At 44.6% G+C, this 21561-nt stretch overlaps 1 protein-coding gene across 2 annotated transcripts; it reads right to left on the bottom strand.

Annotated features, from left to right (window-relative positions):
• Positions 1 to 174: 174 nt before the first annotated feature.
• LOC147619175 (ribonucleoside-diphosphate reductase small chain-like) lies at positions 175 to 21205 on the bottom strand. 2 transcript variants are annotated; one of them, XM_086772799.1, is made up of 9 exons: positions 20997 to 21205; positions 20573 to 20733; positions 20056 to 20104; positions 19845 to 19971; positions 19688 to 19753; positions 19465 to 19506; positions 1079 to 1245; positions 907 to 973; positions 175 to 770 (listed from the first exon to the last, which is right to left on the bottom strand). In XM_086772799.1, exons 1-9 carry the CDS (start codon positions 21112 to 21114, stop codon positions 653 to 655), a joined length of 915 nt encoding a protein of 304 aa, XP_086628925.1. In that variant the 5' UTR covers positions 21115 to 21205; the 3' UTR covers positions 175 to 652. The 2 variants fall into 2 exon arrangements, with proteins under 2 accessions (XP_086628925.1, XP_086628924.1); XM_086772798.1 differs by having other exon boundaries at positions 19465 to 19581; positions 20997 to 21203.
• Between the last annotated feature and the right edge of the window lie 356 nt (positions 21206 to 21561).

Genomic DNA, 21561 nt, shown 5'->3' on the forward strand with positions numbered 1-21561 from the left:
ATTGGCACATACATCAGAGGATTATAACTATGCAGCAAACTACCATATGCCATCTGATTAGATCCAAGCTTCTTGAGTATGAAATTCTAATGGAACCCTAAACCCAAAGTCATATACACGCTAATCTTTTCTTGTCGTGCAATCAAAAAATTCACAGAGCAGCCATGAACATGCTTTAAAAACCTTAAAAATAAAAAGAACATCAACATTATGAAGAGCTGTCATCCATACTTAGAATGCCACCTCAAAACCATCAAAAGCCTGACTGGAATGCCACTCCACAAAATCTCAAAATCTGCAATATGCCATGAATGATAAAGATACTTATAAACTACAAGTGGCCTGCATTACCCTATGCCTCCCTGTCACATGATCCTATTACCTCCCATGATGCTTCACGCTATCCTCACAACGTCGTATACAGTTTTACCTACCAAGGATTTAGATACCGTGTTTGTAAAGCTGAAGTTACATAGGATTTCAATCTTGGGTTCATCATAAAGCTGTAAGACATCCCCTACTCAATGATAACTTGCCTGTATACTCATGTGCTGGGGGCACCAACTCAATTGATAGCATGCTACAAAACTTGAACAAATAACCCACAGGCTACTACTTAGTGTGATCCCATGCAATGCCCTTAAACTCTTTGCTAGAAGTCTTCATCAAGCCTAAACACATGATTATTGCTGTTTGTATCCCATAAACCCGCCATGACAGATGCTTTTTGGTATTCGCCTACTCTCTTCTCAAAAAAGTTGGTTTTTCCCCTGCATCCAGGCAAACACATTAACCCTCTGCAATGACAACCCTCAGCAATGACAAAGATGGCAAATGCATAGAGACTATGGTGCAAAAATGTTTAAAAGCTTCTGGGGAGGCTTTTTTCACTAAGCTTGCACTTACTGAAGAGAGATTAGCTCCATCCAATCGAAAGGGTTCTCCATTTTGTAGACTTTACTGTAGCCAAGTGCTACCTGTTGCCACCCATTTTGCCACCATTCCAATGAAGACCCTAGCCTAGCTTGTTTATAGCATATTGAACAGAAACAAAAGTAACAGCTTTTTCACTGAATACCTACCAACAACCGATCTGCTACAAAGTCAATGTACTGGCTCATAAGAGTGGCATTCATGCCGATAAGATCACATGAGAAAGCGTCGCAAACAAACTCCTGTTCAATATCAACAGCATCACATAGGATCTCTTTGACTCTTTCTTCAGAAAGTTTGTTGTTGAGTAACCTGACCACAACCAAATTATCAGCTAAACAGTTTACACATGCTATGTACATGTACATAGGATCTCTTTGACACTTTCTTCAGAAAGCTTGTTGTTCAGTAACCTGACCACAACCAAATTATCAGCTAAACAATTTACACATGCTATGTACATGCACACACACATGTACATGTAGGTATACATAAATACATAGAAGTATACTCACACTTTTACCTACATGTATGTATGTGTACGTATACATAAATACATACAAGTATACTCACACTTTTTTTTTGTAAAAACCATTGTTTCTATTAGGTCAAATGTATAGAGGGAGCCCCCTCAAAGCAATAGAGGTCTCACAGATGTGGAAACTAAAAACAATGGAAAAACAAATCCAGATGAGACTGATCTCCAGATGAGACTGATCTAACTGCTGTACCTGATAGCAATCATGTAGAGATTGTCGCAATGATTGACGGAAATATAGATACTTGTCAATTGGCTCCATTGGAAAAATGGAGCCATATGTGCAAATCTCTACTCATATCTGTCACATATCCAAAAATGCTTAGAGTAACATGCACTTGGAAATTTGGCATTGAAGCATCTAGATAAATGATGCAGGAAATCCTCTGTGCCAAGGCAGTGTCACAACAAGTGATGAATGGTCTCATTCAAGCAAGAACACCTTGGACAATGAATAGAAGCAAATCTTTCTTTTTGCCAAAATGCAACCAACAGGAAGTACTCCTGCAATGCATCACCAAAAGAAGACTCTCTGTTTGAGAGGTAACTTGCTTTTCCATAGCCTCTGCAAAGTTTTTTTCCACCGGATCGCTGTCTTATTCATATTCCATGGCATATTTCCATGCTCCGAAAACCATGGTGGTGGTATAATCAATCGGCAGATCCTTGCTGTGGTAAGTGGAAAATAAAATTTCACAAAAACAAAAGTCTCCTCTCTATGGAATAACCAATCTTCCAATCTATCCTGATCAGGATCAAGTACAACATTCTGGAAGGGCTGTAATTGTGTTTGGATTTTCTGCCATGTAGGCCCGTAATGCATACCCAAACCCCATCTTCGTTGAGCCTGTGGGAAAGATTACACAGTGCATATGCCTTTGATAGACAAAAAGGAAGCTGATCTAGGAGCTATAATCACCAATGGAGCAGCAAACGCACGACTCCAATGTATGTTTACCTGCCAAAATGAATTTTCTGTCTAAGGAGGTCTTCCAGACCAATGAGCATATTGCAATACTGCTTTCCAGTCAGCAATCAGCCGGCTTGTGTATGGGCAGCCAGGAATCTTGCCTTCGACATGTCCAAATAGTATATCCCAATACTTTAGCTTCCATTTACCAAAGGAGCAAGTTTGATAGGTTGTCAACATTGCGACAATCATGAGAGTCCAAGGCTGTTTTTTATCGAAAAAAGTTTGTAGCAGGGTTGCTTTGCGTGCTAACATATGATAATGAATATCAGGAACATTGAGACTGTCATGACCCTATGAATTTGTGCAGTGTATGTGTGAGCATGGTGGTCGGTGTCCAAGACATATTTTGAATGTTCATACTTGGGGTCTAGGTAATCCTAGGGAATGTTCATACTTGGGGTTAAGGTGATCCTAGGGGCAAGGGTTTTATTAAAACAACCCCATGTATGGAGGGGACTAAGGTTTTATTAAAACCACAAGAGGGAACAAAGGGTTAAAAAATGAATCCCTTTTTACAAAGTCGTGACCCTTTTGGGAGGCTCCACGTTTATTCTGGAGCTCTCTTTTCTTTGGGGAAAAATTCAGGCTGCAGCTGCACATGGAGGGAGCTGATCGTGTAGAGAAGGCTGGCACACAGGCGGCTGCAGCAGGAACACGCACAGGACTGCAGCACGTGTGTTTCTTCTCTCACGGGCTGGACAAAGAGACAGGGTCGACAGCGAGTTTGTAGGCGGCTGCAGGACTGTGTTGGCTACGCAGGTGCTTTTACTCTCTCTCTCTCTCTCTCTCTCTCTCTCTCTCTCTCTCTCTCTCGCGACAGACCGGCTGCAAGGATATTGGGCTGGACTGCTCACGGGCTGGACAGAGGGGCAGGGTTGACAGCAGGTATGCAGGCGGCTGCAGGACTGTAGGCTTCGCAGGTGCAACTAAATTGCAGGTGGCGCCGGATATAGGGTAGAGACCTCTCTCTCTCTCTCTCTCTCTCTCTCTCTCTCTCTCTCGTGAAGGGTGACAGGTTGTAGGAGAAACAGGGGGATCAGCATTGCTGGACAGAGACATCCGACCATTCTTTTCTCTCTCTCTATCTCTTATTACAGGCTTGTGAGCGATGTCAGACGCACACAGGTTAAAACTCCTCTTCCTTCCGGCTTGTGGGTTGTTCGGGAGTGTCTCTCCTGGTCCCTTGTGAGCGAAGGGATTTGCAGCCTAAGAGGGCAGAAACAGGAGCAAACTTACCATGTTTTTGGAAGAGTTTACGGGCTGATGTATGGCTGTGTTTTTGGCTATGTGCATGGGCCAGTTGGATGCATATTCAAGGCCTCGTGGATGTACTATCTTGGCTGATTAGAGGTGAATAACAATGTGGTGTTTTGGGCACAGGGCTGTGTGAAACCTCTATGCTAAGAGGACAAGAGGGCTGACAGTTTGGAAATACCGAAAGGGGCGCCAAGCTTTGGGGCCAATAGGTGTCGTTGCTTTTGTGTAGGAGCACTCTAGCTCCCTTTGGTTTGTCTTATTTGCTGATTTACAGCTGTGTTTGGGTGACTGCTAGTTTACCACACTTTAGTCTCTACTAAAGGCCGGTTTCAGAGACCACCATACAGCTATAATTGACACACATACGAAAGGATCCATCCTTCTTTTGAACCAAGAGGACGGGTGAACAATATGGAGAAGAGCTTGGCTGAACCAAACCCTTCTCAAGAAGCTCATTCACTTGCTTCATGATCTCCTCTTTTTGGGATGCACTTACACGATAGGCTGGCCTATTAGGTGGTGAGCTACCCGGCACAAGATCAATGCGATGATCTTCCGGTCGTACAAGTGGTAACTCATCAGCAAAACAATCATTGTGCTCTTGCAAAAATTTCAGCCTATCATTACAAAGAGTGTTTACATGTACATTAGTTTTCTCAATAGGATCTCGTACAAAAATCAAGTACACAAAAATACTCTTTTTCATTACTTTCTTAATTTGTACATGCGATACAAGGGGAATGGTATCACCCTCTTCACCAGCATCAATTACATGTTCTCGGCCTTTATGTATGAAGGTGATCCTGTTAGTCTTGTAAGCCTTGCACGGATCAATACGTGTATGCCAAGGCTTTCCAAGCAATACATCACAGCCATTCAAAGGCGCCACAAGAAAATTCTCATGATCCACACAGCCTTGAATGTGTATGCGCAACTTGCCAAAAATAGGCATGACCTGCACTTCTCTACCAACAAAGGCAGCCCCTGCTTCAATTTGAGGACCCATGTCCTCCACTTCAATACCCAAAGCAGCTGCCATCTGAGTGGATATGAAATTCTCCGATGCACAATCATCAAACATGAACAAAGCGGGTTGATCTTTGAGCTATCCCCAAGCTTTACATACAACCCTATCTTTGCTATCATGTGAAGTGTTGCCCTGCACATCCGGAACCATATGCACATTAGGCTTCGGTACATTAGCATTTTCAGCTTTGTTCTTCTTATTTGGGCATGCTCTTGCCATGTGCTCAGTGCTGCCACAAGTAAAGCATTTGCCTTCACGCATATATTGCTCCTTCTTCTCAGCACTAAGACCAAAGTTTGCTGGCTTATAAGGGCGCTTGTTAGCAAACTTATTTTCAGCTTTTGGACCTGATTTGGCTTGGTTTTGGTCCCTTTTAGGTGGCTGTCCATCATTTTGCAGGTTTTGGACAGCCCTCTCTTTGCCTTGAAATGAGGGTTTAGCCTTATTGGATCGACTCAATTTGAGTTCCAATTGCTCGGTGGCGGTGGCGGCTGCGATTAATTGGTGTAAGGTATGACCAGGATACATTTGTAATCCCGCTTTGTACACGGGTTGCAATCCCAATTGAAACCTTCTCTTCCTTTCCGCCTCGGTGACATGCATAAATGGAGACACCTCCAAAAGCACTTTCCAAAACTTTTGTACATATGCATTTACCGATTCCCCCTCATTTTGCTTTACCCAATCCCACTTCATTGTTATCTCATTCAATGCATTGGGAGGCAAGAATTGAGCATAGAACCTCTCCTTGAACTCTTTCCATGATCTAACAGGATTCGGTGAGAGCTTCTCCGTGAGCCACCAATGGGCAGCAATGCCTTTCATGAACATGCTTACATGCCGGATCATGGATTTCTGAGTGAAATCCTCATCACTGAAAGCAATATCAAACTGGGCAATAAAAGCAAGTGCCTTTGATGCATCATATTCTCCATGATATGTGTCAAACTTCACAGATTTGTCTCCGGCTTTGAAGTCACGAGACTTTGATGCATGTGTGTGCATCTCAACATGTTTTCCCCCATGTTTGTCCATTGGGACAGTCCCTGTAATTGGCATCATTTTTGGACCAAAAGGTGATGCATAAGGCATAGATACATGTGCCCTGTAAGCATAAGGCATGGCTGGCCCCTCAACATGCATTGATACATTTTCAGCCATAGCTTCTCCCTCACGAGCACACTCGAAGGCATGAGTGGCATGAGAGATACGCGGAATACCTGCACCAACAGAAAATTGCAGCCCATGTTACATGTGTTGTGCATGTACATTTTCAGCCGGCAATGGCATTTGACATACATTTTGACCACTGCCATAAACATTGTATCCTTCACGGGCTACATGAGATATTCCTACTTGGCGTGAAGTCACTGATTGTTCCTCTCCCATAGCATGGAGATTCATCCTCTTAGACATAACTTCTTGTTCGGGCACTTGTGGGGATTCCAAGACATGTGGGATGGTTGCCTTTTCTGCATAGGCATCCTCGGTACGAGCCAAGTATGCACGTGCTGCATCCCTTGGTTGCATGTGCAACTCTTGAGCAATCATTGCCATTGCATGATCCATATAAGATTCAGCTTTCTTGGTCTTCAAACGGTCATGTACCAATGGATCCTCGCGGCGATAGAGATTCAATTCTTTTGTGCTTGGAGAAGAGCCTACATACGAGTAAGTTCAGCCCTCAAGACTATCGACTCTTCTTCTTGCATCTTCTCTTTGCCACGAGACGGCTGTCCCACATATTCATGTTCCCTATTGTGCACCACATGAGTTTGCTCATCCTGTAAAGCATTGGAGGCATGCATTTCATTGTCCCTGCCTCTTGTATTAGCATCTCCAACATTCATTGTATGGCTGTCCATAACGTTCTAAGTGTAGAGATAGCTAGTGTTCACGGTGATCGTCTCTCACGATAGAAGTGAAAGAGAACCGTATGCTCTGATACCAATGTAACTTGGTTGAACACAATGCTAATCAATACACTTAAATACACTAAGATTTGAAGGACACTTGCTCAAATACAAGAAGTAAATTGCTGAATTGACCAGAGGCACACAATGAGCCGGAACGGCCGACCCCTCCGTTGAGTAAATTGTAAAACTATTGGAGAAATTCAATGCATAGCTTCACGGGCATCCATTGCCAAATCCTCCATGCCAATGCATATGAAATTCAGCATTTAGAAAACAATGGTATGTCGATGTAGATCACCAAGGAGCTGCCTTGATGCCCGGCCCGACTTCAGTGCCCATATTCTCTACCATTGGCTCTATGTTCTACCAAGCAAGGTAGCAACATCTTCAAGAGCACATAGGACAAGAGAAATACTACACAGGGCGGCTAAACAAGGAGTCCTGCCCTTCTACTGAGTAAGTAATGACAACACATTGTCCAATTAGCTTACCAGTCTTCATAGAAGTTGTTGCAAGCGGAAGCCTTCGCGTTGGAAGCTTTAGAAGTGTTGATATCTTCGATTTGCCGCAATCCTTCGCGACAAAAGTCTTCAAGAGGATGAAGGGAACCTTGGGAAAGCTTCCCCTATGGTTCAACTTGAGAAAGGAAGGCTGAAATTAGGGTTTTCAGCAAAAAGACCAGAAATTACAGCAAAAATGAGAGTTGTTTTGCTGAATTTCAGTCATTGGGAGTGAGTAGGAGAGTGATTAGCACTTGGAAACACTCTTGGAAGCTTGGAAAACACCCTAGCAAGTTGGGTATGGCTATGGAGAGCTTGGAAATGGAGAGAAATGGTGGAAAAACAGAGTTTTCAGCCTCCAAAAATCCTCATGAAGAGAAAACACGAATTTCTCTCAATAAGTAAGTGAATTGGGGTCCAATCAGGTGAAGGGACATGGGGAGATGCCCATTTATGAGTAAAAAGGGAGGATCAGGTCCTGGACATTGAGTCTTGTCCGCCTCGGGACTTCAATGAGTGTGAACTTGGAAGCGGTCATAATTTATAAGTGACTTTTGGGCGCCCAAACTTTAATGAAGTGGGAACGCACTCACTTATAAATATTGGCTAAGTCCTAAGGGCTATTTGAGCCTAGATTGGGTAATACTTACCACCTGTTCACATGCCACACAACCATGTCAGCAGACAGTTTCACACGCACGGTTCACGGGCGGGCGTCCCCTAGCCCGGAACTACACATAGGTCATGCAGGCATGAAAACAGCATGCAATTTCATTTGCAGGCAAGCACATAAAGATGCTATGCAATGCAGCATTGGCATGAGCAATTTCCGTTCATGAAACCATATAAGACCAGGCGTTTCCAAGCAAGTATACGCAATACCAGACCCAGTGGAAAGCCAATCCTCCAGGCGTTTCCGGGCATGTACACAAAGGCACAAGTCCCAGCGGAAAGCCAAGTCCTCCAGGCGTTTCCGGGCATGTACACAAAGGCACAAGTCCCAGCGGAAAGCCAAGTCCTCCAGATATTTCCGGGCATGTACACAAAAGCACAAGTCCCAGCGGAAAGCCAAGTCCTACAGATATTCCGGGCATGATAACATCAAGTCCCAGCGGAATATCATATCCAACTATACAGCATGACACGTGTCAATCACCTGCATAGGCATATTCCATAAGCCATGGACACCAATCCAATATGTACATAGTGTGAAAGCAAGAGTGAACCATTTGGGTGGCCAAATGGTGACACATACCCTCTCCTCTCGGGGGATCCGTGCTGCTCTGCCAGTCTCAATCTCCAATCGGTGTGATGAAACTCTGAGTTGACCAATAGCCACTCGGGAGCCGTGTGGTAAAAAGCCCTCCATGTATCTAGGCCTCTCTATAAATCCATCATCAGTGATACTCATGAAGTGATCTCTGTAGTATAGCATCTTCGGTGGAAGAGGCTGTGTAGGCGATATCCATGTCTCTCGTGTATAGAGCTGCCATAGATCCTGTCTCAATACTCTGTTCCTCTCACTATGAGAGAGACGGATATGTGGTGCATCCCTGTCATACTGGAATGGTGGTAGATGATCCATGTCTAGGCCATGCTGTGAGAACCAATGTGTGACCTGTGCATACCATGATCCTCTGTCTCCTGCCTCAGCCAGCTGTCTAGATGCCTCAAAAGCTCTGTATGACAATCTGTCCTGTGGCATCTCTCTGAATCTGTCTAGCAGGCATATAGTCTGAAATATGGCCTCTACCATCAAAGGAGGCGCAGCAAACTCTGCTCGGATAATGTCATGAGGTACTGACGGTTTGCTGCGTATCATGCGTGCCATCATGAGGGCCTGTGGTCTCTCTATCTGTGTCCACCAATGGGTAGCAAGGCTTGGCGCCCATACTGCTGCTCTATACATCAATGCCGGTGTGACTAATGTGTCAAATAGCCACCCCTTCGTCCGGGGCTCCTGAAAATGCGCCTAGTGGCACTGTCTCTCTAGCATAGCCAATGTTGCATATCCCCGTGTCAATCTAGCTCTGGCTGCTGAACCCATGGTGAAGCGTGTGGCTGCTGCAGAGAAGGTAACCCCTAGGTACACGTATGATGTCACCACCTCCACCTGGCATCCTGCGAGAGTGAATGTCAGCTGACTCCTGCCCTGTCTCGATGTATGAAAGACCATAACCTTGGTTTTCCCAAGGTTCACAGTAAGACCCCTCTGTGTGCAGAAATCATCGAGTGCATGTAGATGCTGCTGTAGACCACCTGGAGACTCAGACACTAATACAATATCATCAGCATAGAGCATAATATGTACTGAGGTACCTGCTAAATCAACTCCATCTCCGCCTCCCCGTGTAATGAAGTCAGCCACCTCATCAATGTATAACCCAAATAGCGTGGGGGAAAGTGGGCGTCCCTGCTTCACACCAATGGTGCTAGCAATAGTCTCGGACATACCACCTGGACATCTGACTCGCCCAAAAACCTGCTCATATAATGCATAGATGCCCCATGTCATATCTGCTGGTATGCCAAGAGACTGCAGGCGCTGAAAGAGCCTCTCTCGTGGTACTGTGTCAAATGCCTTGCGGAAATCCACAAAGCAGCAATAGAGCTTTCTCTTCCTCACTCTGGCCTGATCAATCATACATCTCAAAGTGAATACATGGTCAGTGGTAGAGAAAGCTCTCCTGAAGCCTGCCTGCCCTGATGAGCGTAAACCTGCTCGCTCAGCATATAAGCTAAGCTCTTGCTCCAGCACTGCACCATAGAGTTTGGCCAGCACGTGGCCAACCATAACCGTCCTGTAGTTGCTCGGATCGAGCATATCCCCTGTTTTGTGAATCGGCACAATGGTGTGCATCGTCCACTCCGCAAGCAAACCCTCTGCTAGTGCCCTGTTAAACAGGTGTGCAAGAAAAGGAGCTAAAGAATCTACTGCATATATGAGATGCTCACCTTGCAGGCCCATATGGTCGGCGGCCCGTCCATGCTGTAGGCGGCGGATGGCTTCCTGTACCATCGAGTGGGTAAAGAAGTTAGCTGTGGTAGGTCGAGGCTCCTGTGGCTAAGGTATAGGTGGCTGCTGTGGGGCATGGTATAGGCCCTCTGCATATGTGTGCCATGTCTGTGGGTCTGCAATAGGTGTCGGGGTCCGGGGCTCTCTGAAGTGCCGCCATGAGACAAGGCTATCTCTACTCATGAAGAAATGAAAGATCTCTAGCTCCTGTATCTCTGCGAAGGCCCGCCTTTTGCGGCGAGTAAGTCTCCTCATCTCTCTCCTCGACTCCTGCTCTGTGATAGCTCCCAAGGCTCTCTGTATGCGGAGCCGTGAGTATAGGGCTCCTGCACTCGTCATCATACCATCTGTTCTGGGGCATAGTCCCAGGTCTCGCAGGCTCTCCTGAGTGTACACGATGTGGGAAGCTCTGTAATGCAGCCGTGTGTAGGAGTGATGCCAGCTGGGCTGTAATGGTATCCATAGGTGCCAGGGGATCCATGAGTAGGAGCCCATCCTCTACTCTGCCAGTGTATATGTCTGCCATGTCATGTGTGAAGTAGATGGTAGTGTGTGGCGTCGGTATGTGGGGGGCTGGTGATACTGGTGATCCGGCTAGTGAAAATGCCAAGTATGTATGATCTGCCCCAATAGGACGAGGTGGAATGGAGAATGAGGTGACAAGCTGTGATGCCTCCGAAGACCCCATAATGTAGTCTACCACCGTGCCTCCGGTCCGTGTATGACCCCCATATGGGAAGCATGTCAACCCTCCTGATCCCGGCCACTGTAGCATCCCGTTATAAATAACGAGACGATGCCTGGCTCCCAACTCTAGTAAGTGGTCCCCATAATGTCCTCTGTCTGGTCCAATGTCCTCTGATGCCCGACTAGCCCCTATCTCCTCTGGATCCACAGGGTGGAGGATCTCCATGTCATCATAGTCATACACCTCACACTGTCTGCTCTATGTGTGGGCATTGAAGTCGCCCGTAAGAAATACTTCCCCTAGTGTAGAATAATGCATAATCTCCTCTGACAGACAAGTGTATGGCGAGGCTCCTGTCTCCTCCTCCTGTGGCATGTCCTCTGTAATGACATAGGAGGATCCTGATGGAGAAAAGTAACATAAAGCTATGTATATAACCCTGTCCTGTGAGAGCTGTAAGCTGATCCACATGTATCTAGCCTCTGGATCCTGTGCTACCACTCTCAGTCTCCCCTGTAGCTCCCGTCTGAATAGGACTGCTACTCCCCCCGACCCTCTCGAGGTACCCTGGCGTGTGGTCCTCCTGTATGCTGACTCCCACTGGAATCCCTCTACTCGAGGTAGCCCTCTCTCTGGGTTTTGATGTGTCTCTGTCAGAAGTATGATGTCTCTCCCCACCAAAACATGCTCCAGTCGTCCAGGCTGCACCCATAGTGAACCATTACAGTTCCATACTGCCATGTGTATCTCTGTCAGTGGCCTGGTCTGTGTCCCATAGGCCCCAAACCGCTAATCCATGGGCCGGCCATCAATGATGACCCGACCATCTCGATAGAAGGCCTTCTTGCCTTCTCTCCTCGTGTGTAAGACTCGTGGCATGCAAGTTCTCCTATGCTCAAGCTGCATCCTCGTGAGATCATCATCCAAGAAAATAGGAGCTCCCTCTAAACCCCGTAGTATGACCCTCTTCCTCATGAAGGTGACCCTCTCCGTCTCTCCTACAAACTGTAGGATGAGGGCTCGCTTGCGTGTTGAGTCTTTCCCGGCTCTCCATGCTTTGGTGAAGGGGAGAGGGTGCTCTTCCTTGTAGCCGAGCTTCATGCATAGAAGCTGTCCATCTTTCTCGGGGTTGGAGTCGGGTGTCTCAGCTATACCTGTGACTCGAATGTTGAGGCGACGGGCATGCCTCATCTTCTCCTCCTCAATGGTGGTGTGAATGATTTGGTGTTCTTCCCTTTGAGTCTCCTCCCTTACTTCTTTTCGGATGTTCTTCTTCACCACCTCGACCCATCCTGACTGCTTGGCTTCGAGCTTTCCCTCCATGTCCTTTGTGATCTCCTTGGAGATCTCTTCTTTGATGGCCGTGAGAGTGTTGTCATTGATCTCCCCTTCTTCCTTCTCAGCATTCTTGATGGCTACCATTTCCACTTTCAATGCACTCACCTCCTCCTTGAGTGCTGTGTTCTCTTGTTCGAGGTTCGTGACCCGTGCTTCGAGAGCTATGATGTGCCGGTGTAGTTTGTTTTCCACCTCATTGAGGTTGGAATCGGCTGTCTTCTTGTTCTCCTTGATTAGTGCCTTCATTGCCATCTCGAGGGCCTCGAGTTTCTCTTGGAGACTCGGGGCCATTCCTCCAGATCACTCTGCAGTCCTTCCCACAGGCAGGGAGGAGAGAGAGAGAGAGAGAGAGAGAGAGAGAGAGAGAGTTATGTTGCTGCCTTGGGGGCCTGAGCAAGGGTGGGTGGGGAAAGGGAGGCAGGCGAAATGGCAGAGGCGAGCAGAGCAGAGGCGAAATGGGTGGGGAAAGGGGGGCAGACATGCGAAATGGCAGAGTGATTTTCCTATTGTATGTGTCCACCACCGCATGTACTCTGTGGCACCATGGCATACCCAACAAAACATCACAACCATCAAGAGGCATGATGAAAAACTCTTCGCTGTCCACATAACCCTGCAAATGAAGTCGAAGCTTCCCAATGATAGGAGTAACGGGTTCTGCATGCCCTGGACAAGCCATGTTAGCCTCATGTAACGGCCCCATCTCCTCTACACGAATCCCCAATCGGCCAGCCAAATCTGGTGAAATGAAGTTGGCTCTAGCAGTACAGTAAAAACATTTTCGAGCATCTCTCAAAGCCTGTCTTTCCTCGGAAGTTCTCTTGGGCATTGGCAACTTCTTATACCGCGTCTCTGAAGACCCTTTAGCATCACGTGAAGCATGCCCAGATTTTTCAGCTTTCTTGCTCGAGTTCTTACTTCCTTTAAACCCAGATGATCCTCCAGTGAGTAACGCATTAGCTGTCATAGCATTCTCTATCATCTGTGACATGTTCGTTACTCGAGTCTTGATACAATAATCTCGCACCTCTTTGGGCAGCCCACAACAATACTTCTCTACCTACTCAGACAAAGGCACTGCACGGTAAGAAGTTTTGGATTCAATTTCAAAAATATGTAAGGCTGAGTACAACAAAATCAGCCAAGAGAATACACCTGTATGTCCAATCTGACAGCCCACAATACCTCTCAGCACAGAGGATTCAAACACACAGATCTGTGTCTCAAAGCAACACTTTGTGCCTCCCTCTGATCAGCCAAGACCATTCAGTAGGACAGTCTTGAGCATACATCTGGCATATCTCATGCACATGATTCAACAACTCAGCTCAAACATACATTCACTGTTCAATCTCTGTCTCCACCCTTTTCAATCTGCCATACCCCTCCTCTCACAAGGGGCCAGATAACTCAAATCTGCAACAGACATAAGCCAATGGAAAGAGAGATAGATGAACAAATTCAGAGCTTACCAAAATCAGCTCGTGGATCTGCACCGGGGGAAGTGATTGTACCAGTCTATACTTGCACACTTGTTTCAACAACTTTGCTTCACACGCGTGGGTGTACCTGTCTGTACCTTCCTCTCTGCATCCACTTCAGTGCTGTACCTAACTGTACAGACCATAAAATCTGCACTGTACCAGTCCGTACAGGCCACGTGTCACTGTACTTGCATGCGCTGCCTACAGCCAGTCTCTGTACCCGACAATACCTGCTCTATCCATTGCCGCCAGTACCTGCTCTATCCAACGCCGCCTGTACCTGCTCTGTCCGTACAGCTGTCCGTACACTGTACCTGCAACAGAACCTGCAGCAGCACCCACAGCACCGCCTGTACGTGCTCAACCTCTGTCAACGCCGCCTGTACCAGCAGAAGACAGTCGTACTGTACCTACAGTCGTACAACTCTGTACGGGCTGCACACGTGGACTGTATGGGCAGATGTGAACAGAAAAACAGCAGCAATCAGACTTCTCTTCAACAGCCAGAAGTCCCACGTTTCTTCTCCACGCTTCCTTCTTGCACGATTCCCCAAAAGCTAGAGAGAGAGTGAAGAGAGAGAGGCATGCACTCCAAAAGTGGAGTTGCCCCCTCCCCAAACTTGTCCTAGGGTCCCAACTTTAATAATTATTAAAGTTCCCTAAGGGCCACTAAGGCCTAGGGACAACCACACATATAACATTAAAATATTAATATTCTAGTTCCCCCCTTCACACCTAGGGATGTCCATACATCATTCTCTCTGTCCGGGCACCCCAAGTGTGAATCATTTAATATTTTGACTCAGCAACCACCATGCCCACACTTGTGCTGTTCCATTTTCACAGGGCCATGACAATGTGCCTAGTGGGTGACTGTTCCACCTTATAGAATGAGGAGCAACGAACAAAAGAACCGTATCACCTTCTTGAAATTCATCATGTCGGCGATGTCAGTTAGTTGCCTGTTGATATTATTCCTTCACTCGAATCATTTGATCTCAAACTTTAAGAAGAATGTCTTGTATTTCTTGAACTAACTAACCCGCTAATGCCACCTTGTGTTGAAGAACAAAGTTCAATGACACAATTAGTGTATGACCATAAGCGACTCGAAAAGAACTCATACCAATTGCTATATGATAAGAATTGTTGTATGCAAATTTTATTAACGGTAGATAATCATCCCAAGATGCTAAGCGAGATTGAATATAATGTCTGAGCATCTTTGCAAGGATTTGATTAACCCTTTCAGTTTTGTCCATCCATCTGTGGATGATATGCTAAACTGAATATTAAATAACAAATTTGTGCTAATTAACTTGAAAAGTGAAGTCCAGAAATATCCTGTAAACTTAAGATCTCGATCTGAAATAATGAACTTTGGCGATCCATGTATCTTGAAAATATACTGAAGAAATAATGAAGTAATATCTAGGGCTTGAGTTGTCTTCTTGCATTGTATAAAATGTGCCATTTTAGAAAATCTATCAACCACCATGTATTAGTCCTTCATACGGGCTATGGCATGGGTACTTAGCTTGTCTTCAAGAAAAGAAGAACTTCATGCATAAAACCTTGAGAAAATCTGAAAATAACCAAAGAGAGAGTAGAGAGAGAAGACACCACACTAGGCCCCCCCCCCCTTTCCACGTTATATTAGATAAAACCCCTTGGAGAAGTCTTGAGTACAAGTTCTTAAAGCTAGAGAGCTCTCGTCTTTTTACATGTCTCAACAATGAGATTGCCTAAAAGCACTTGAGAAACGCGCTTTCCAACTCACTTATAGTCCAAAAAGCATCTTTTTAATAATAAAAGCTCCTCTCTTTTTAGTATTTAAAAAGCTTTTAATCTTTTGCTTTCCAAAAGCTAGTCGCATCATTCCAAGCCTGTAAGGTGGCCTTGCACCACTATCCTACCCCATGTCACTACCACGTCACTATTGCCACATCACTTTTTTTCAACCAAAAAACTTTTTTTTTTCAAAACTCCCTCTTTTTTTACACATTGCATTTTTGCATATCTGCAACTTGTATTTTGATGCTTCAGTGCTCTCCTCTCCCCGGCTCTTGAGACATGGTTCTTCATGCGGAATATCCTCCTCTTCTCTTGTGCTTGGCTTTGGGGAGCATCTTGCGCTCACAGTTTTCACCCTTCACATAAAGTGGCATTGGGTTTGACCTATGTGGCAGATACTCCCACCCCTTGCACCTCTAGAGTCGCCCTCAGGCAAGAGTTTTCGAGCATGATTCTCTTCCTGTCAAGATCAACACACATCCGTTATATGTTAGAAGACACAAACACGTGCACACACGCTCGTCCTTGGGTTTAATCGGGTGTCCTTGACCCTTGGCACACAAACATAGATATGCTCACAAGCATAAATCAAATGAACAAATGAATGCACAAACAATTCCTTGGTTTTGACACCGATTTCTTGGTTTTTACACTGGTTCCTATTGTAGTCCAACTATCCATGTCAGTGTGACTATGGTAGACTAACAGTATTCATATCCATGTACTCACTTCTGAATTCCTTCACTGATAAACAATGCCTCCATGAGATTGACTAGTCCCATGACTCTTGTAGAAAAGATTTAGTATTGGTCAATCTCAGAGTTGCTCCTTTTGGATAATAGAACTTGGACAACAACACTCGAGTTCCAGAATACTCAATTCCCTACAGTGGAATATAAACCTTGAGTATTCTCCTTTGTTCCTCGTTCCTTGGATGTCAAAATATGAAGGCCGATGACATCTCCTCAGCTTCTAATCAGTTGTCCTCAATTGAAAAGCTTCCTGATATGCCTGTAAAACCTGTGGATACTCTACAAAGAAGTTCTCATCCACCCACTTGGCATCCATAACCGAATAATTCTTGAGCTTAACAAGGTACTTTCTAGTAACCTTGCCATGAGATCCCCTTCTTTCCTTATGAAAAACAAAATGCTCCGGTTGAAGAACTTCCTCTGGCTCTTCAGCTCCCAGTGAATCCTCGTTCATTGGTTCCAAGGGTTTGGGACCCTTATAAGCTCTTAGGAGACTCACATGAAAAGCATTATGAATCCTCCAATGATCGGATAATGCTAGTCTGAAAGCCACATCGTTGATATTTTCTAATATTTGAAAAGGTTCATAATACCTGTTGGACAACTTAGGATAAATCTTGCTTTCTCAAACTTCAACAATAACCAATCACCTTCCTTGTAGTAGCACTTTAACAATCCAATATGGCTGAATTTGCTCTCTCAGTCTGGCCATCCGTCTTCAGATGATACGAGAAAGAAAAATCCAATTTCATCCCCATATTATCAAATAATGCCCTCCAAAACAAATTGGTGATCTTGGCATCTCGATCACCAACAATATACTTGGGCATTCCATGATGTTTGAACACCTCCAAATACCATCATTCCCAAACTTTTGACTTTAGCAAGTCAAAAATGAAGTCCATCGCTATAGTTTCCCATGGTAAGGTACGAGTAGAGGCACATGAAATCCTGGAGTCTTTTGACGATTATACTTGACCTTTTGACAAGTCAGACACTCGGATATATACTTATTAATATCCTTTCTCATGCTAGATCAATAGAAGTACTGCTCCAATGCCTACATAGTAGAAGGAATACCTATATGACCCTGCATAAGGTGGTACATGTGACTCTTCAATCACTTTTTTCCTCACATCCTTGGTTACGCATAACTGTGTATCCATCATCAAATATATATATACCTAGATGAATCCAAGAACATGCCCAAAATCACCTTTTAGGAACGTGCATGTTATATACCCATGGTAGTCAACCCACAAGACTATATAACTATCAACTCCATTATGCATAGTATGGACTGGATACTACTACATCCCCACTAACGTCATCAGTGCCCAATAGTGGGTGTAGAACTCTATATCAAGATATACTCTCACACACGCACTCCACACACACACACACACACACGAGCATATAATCACACAAAGCCCTTCGTAATGAGTTTTTGTCAAACCTCCAGAGATGCTGGGCAGACTCAGCCAGAATGAAGCCTAGCACTAAGGGAAGTAGCAAATAGAAAGAATTAGTGCAGCAAATAAGTAGTTGATAGGGCAAATGCACCACTAAAGATAGAAAGAATAAGCACAATATCACCTGGCCGCAACTCGGATGAAAACTTCACAATGTGAAATCTACATGTCCGTTAATACGGTTGAATTATATACCTAGATGAATCCAGGAGCATGCCCAAATTCACCTTTTAGGAACGTGCATGTTATATACCCATGGTAGTCAACCCACAAGACTATATAACTATCAACTCCATTATGCATAGTATGGCCTAGATACTACGACATCCCCACTAACGTCATCAGTGCCCAATAGTGGGTGTAGAACACTGTATCAAGATATGCTCTCACACACGCACTCCACACACACACACATAAGAGCATATATTCACACAAAGCCCTTCGTACTGAGTTTCTATCAAACCTCCAGAGATGTAGGACAGACTCAACCATAATGAAGCCTAGCACTAAGCGAAGTAGCAAATAGAAAGAATTAGTGCAGCAAATAAGTAGTTGATAGGACAAATGCACCGCTAAAGATAGAAAGAATAAGCACAATATCAACTGGCCGCAACTCGGACAAAAACTTCACAACGTGAAATCTACATGTCCGCTAATACGGCTGAATTATATACCTAGATGAATCCAGGAACATGCCCAAATTCACCTGTTAGGAACGTGCACGTTATATACCCATGGTAGTCAACCCACAAGACTATATAACTATCAACTCCATTATGCATAGTATGGACTAGATAATACGACATCCCCACTAACGTCATCAATGTCCAATAGTGGGTGTAGAACTCTGTATCAAGATATGCTCTCGCACACGCACTCCTCACACACACACACACACACACACACACACATAAGAGCATATATTCACACAAAGCCCTTCATACTGAGTTTTTGTCAAACCTCCAGAGATGCATGGACCATTTGCCTGCCATAAAACAACGGTGATTTTTCCAGCAGTTGTTTATATGCGCAATCTAAGCACCACTTCAAAAAATCCTCGTGCAACATAATACACCCCATCTACATAACATCCTCCGAGCATATTTTCCAACCACTGAGCAATGAAGACTGAGCAGAAGCAAAGGCAGCAGCAATGAACAAAAAAAACAGCCAGCACGCAAGAGAGGAACAGCTGCAAAAGAAGAAGCAGGAGAAGGCAAACGGCAACAGCCAGCAGGAACAAACAACATGAAGAGGCGACGTCGGCAAGAGCAGGTCTTTGGCACAAAAACAGGTGACGGCCCTCTCTGAAACAAGAACAGACGATGGTGACGACAGCAAGAGCAGGTCTTCAGCAAGAGAATAGACGACGGCCCTCTCTCTGAAGTAAGATCAGACGACAACCCTTTCTTCAACAAGGAAACAGATGACGACCCCAGACGAGCAGGCAAGCACCACTGCAGGGATCTTGCAGCAAACACGAGCGCACCTCTCTCTCTCTCACACACACACACAGCGCACCTCTCTCTCTCTCTTTCCCACACACACACACACATATATATATGTATGTACATACATATAAACACACTTTTTTTTTGGTGAAAACACTGTTCATATTTATATATACACATATAAACACACACACACGCACGCGCGCACGCATACACACACACACACACAGGTTGTGACATTAGAATAATTGGGAAAATACTTGTGCAAAAAACGAGACGAAAATATTGGGCATGTAAATATGATTTGAAAGACACAAAGACTTGCCTGTATAATAAACAAGCAAAATCGCAATGCAGGCCCTCGTCCCTTGAGATCAATTCGTTCGAAAATGTTAGGCCAGGCATCAGTCCTCTCTTTTTAAGCCAAAAAATAGCACAAAAGCTAAATAAACAAGAACAAACAAGGATGTAAGAGGCATGGGTATTTCTCCTCTCTACAAGAGAGAATGCCAAGAGAGCTATATGTATATTCAAACTGAAGGCGGTACCTTCCAGAGAAGAAAACCCCCTCCACACATGCAAAGGCAACAAGCCTCTCTGCAAAGCTTGTGGAGCTGATGTCAAAGACCAAGCATCATGATCAAAACCTGCACCCCTTTTGTTACAAGCAACATGGCACAACTCCAAACCATGCCCATACCTTACCTTCCAATCCAACGCATAGCCCAGTCAGCCTTCTTTGCAATACAAGGAACCACTTCCATGGCATTAAACAACCTTTCTTTCTCCTTTGGATCCTTGATATAGGTTTCCAAAAGTAAGCTGTACAATTCTGGCAAAAAAAATGCTGTGGAAGTGTTACCATTCTATAACCATACAAATTGATTTTCCACTCAGAAGGAGCCACACACCTTACCAGAGTGAATATTCTCAATCGCTATTTGGAAACCATAAAAGGCACGCGCCTGTACAGCATAGAAACCAGGCTGAAATTTAAAACCTTTGGCATTTAAGGCTTAAAACATGCCCCTGAGCTATATTAAGGCCTGTAAACCTATCACGTTTAAATGTACCTTGGTTTTGTTATGTTTTTATCCAATGCAGATTAGATTGGGGATTTAGGTAGCCTTGATCGATTCACTGAGGAACAAATAGTGTGGTATGGGATGCACCAGATCTAGAGTCTCACAAGTGGATAATAGATGAAAGCTCAATGAACCATTCCAGTATCTGTAGTGTGTATGTATGCATGCACATACATCTGTATGAATATCCTGGTTGGTTGAAAGTGGCCTTGATCAAAGGCCTGATGTGTACCCATTGAGACTTTTAGATTTCACCAACATACAAATTCGGATAGAAATTACTCCATTTGCCAATTAAACAAGCACACAATTGATAAAATGGCAAACAGAAAGGGAAAAATTGAACACCTCTGGTATTTGTACTTCATTCATGAATCTGATGGCCAAATTTTCGAGCACAATGCCATCAGAAGCGGCAAAAAATGCTAGGATGTGACTTATGAAGTGTCTCTCACCATCGGTTAATCTTTGCCAATGCATTTGATCGCCTGAAAGATCGACTTCCTCGGCTGCAATGCACATTTATCAAGCAACATCAAAGAAGAAGACATACATAACACATTCGGATAGACGCCTCACATTCATCAAGCAAAAGAACCTGCATAGCACATGCTAACAGAACCTCACATTCATCAAGCACATTCCTCACATTCATCAAGCAAAAGAACCTGCATAGTTCATACTATGGCAAGGTAGTTGACATGTAAGAAATTCAAGGGACCCTTAGATAATGAAAGGGAGCACATATGCTTTGGAAAGAACTCTTATTTACCGGTCCAAAAGCTTGCTTGCGCCTTCTTGTACATCTCCCACACAGCCGGGTACTTGATGGGGAACATGCAGAACCTGTGTGGGTTCTCCACCAGTAGAGGTTCCGGCCCCTCTACCATCGCGGGCGTCCCTTTCTCTCTCTCTTCACACGCCGCCTGCAACCCAAGTTTGCCGGGCGGCAAAATATCTTTTCTTCTCGTTTTCTTTTAAAGTAATTTATCATTTAAATAAATTAGTACGTGACCCAGAAGTTTTTGCTTGCATTGAGCACTTGTGTGTCTATGGGCACGCACAAGGGTATGAATCTCAAAAAATAATGTGCTACACTCAAGTATGTTTGTGCATGTACGTGTGAATATGTGTGTGCATGCATGATTGCAAAAGTATGTATGTGTGTGTATTTATATACATATATAAATACACACACACATATATATATATATATATATTTTGGTAAAAACAGAAGAATATATTAACAGAAGGAGAGATTACAACGCCCCATGAGGACGGTCCATGGGGGGACCCTGAAGACAGCTAAACAGCTATATAGTTAAATTAGGGATTAG

The sequence above is a fragment of the Cibotium barometz genome, chromosome 33 (assembly GCF_041138505.1).
Source record: "Cibotium barometz isolate CiBa-2024 chromosome 33, ASM4113850v1, whole genome shotgun sequence".
NCBI classification, from domain to species: Eukaryota; Viridiplantae; Streptophyta; class Polypodiopsida; order Cyatheales; family Cibotiaceae; genus Cibotium; species Cibotium barometz.

Coding starts and splice junctions, on each gene's coding strand:
- LOC147619175 (XM_086772798.1), bottom strand. CDS start 21,114: ATGGTAGAGGGGCCGGAACCTCTACTGGTGGAGAACCCACACAGGTTC. Junction 20,105..20,572: donor ATGAAGTACAAATACCAGAG/GTGTTCAATTTT, acceptor TATGCTGTACAG/GCGCGTGCCTTTTATGGTTT. Junction 19,972..20,055: donor GATTGAGAATATTCACTCTG/GTAAGGTGTGTG, acceptor TTTTTTTGCCAG/AATTGTACAGCTTACTTTTG.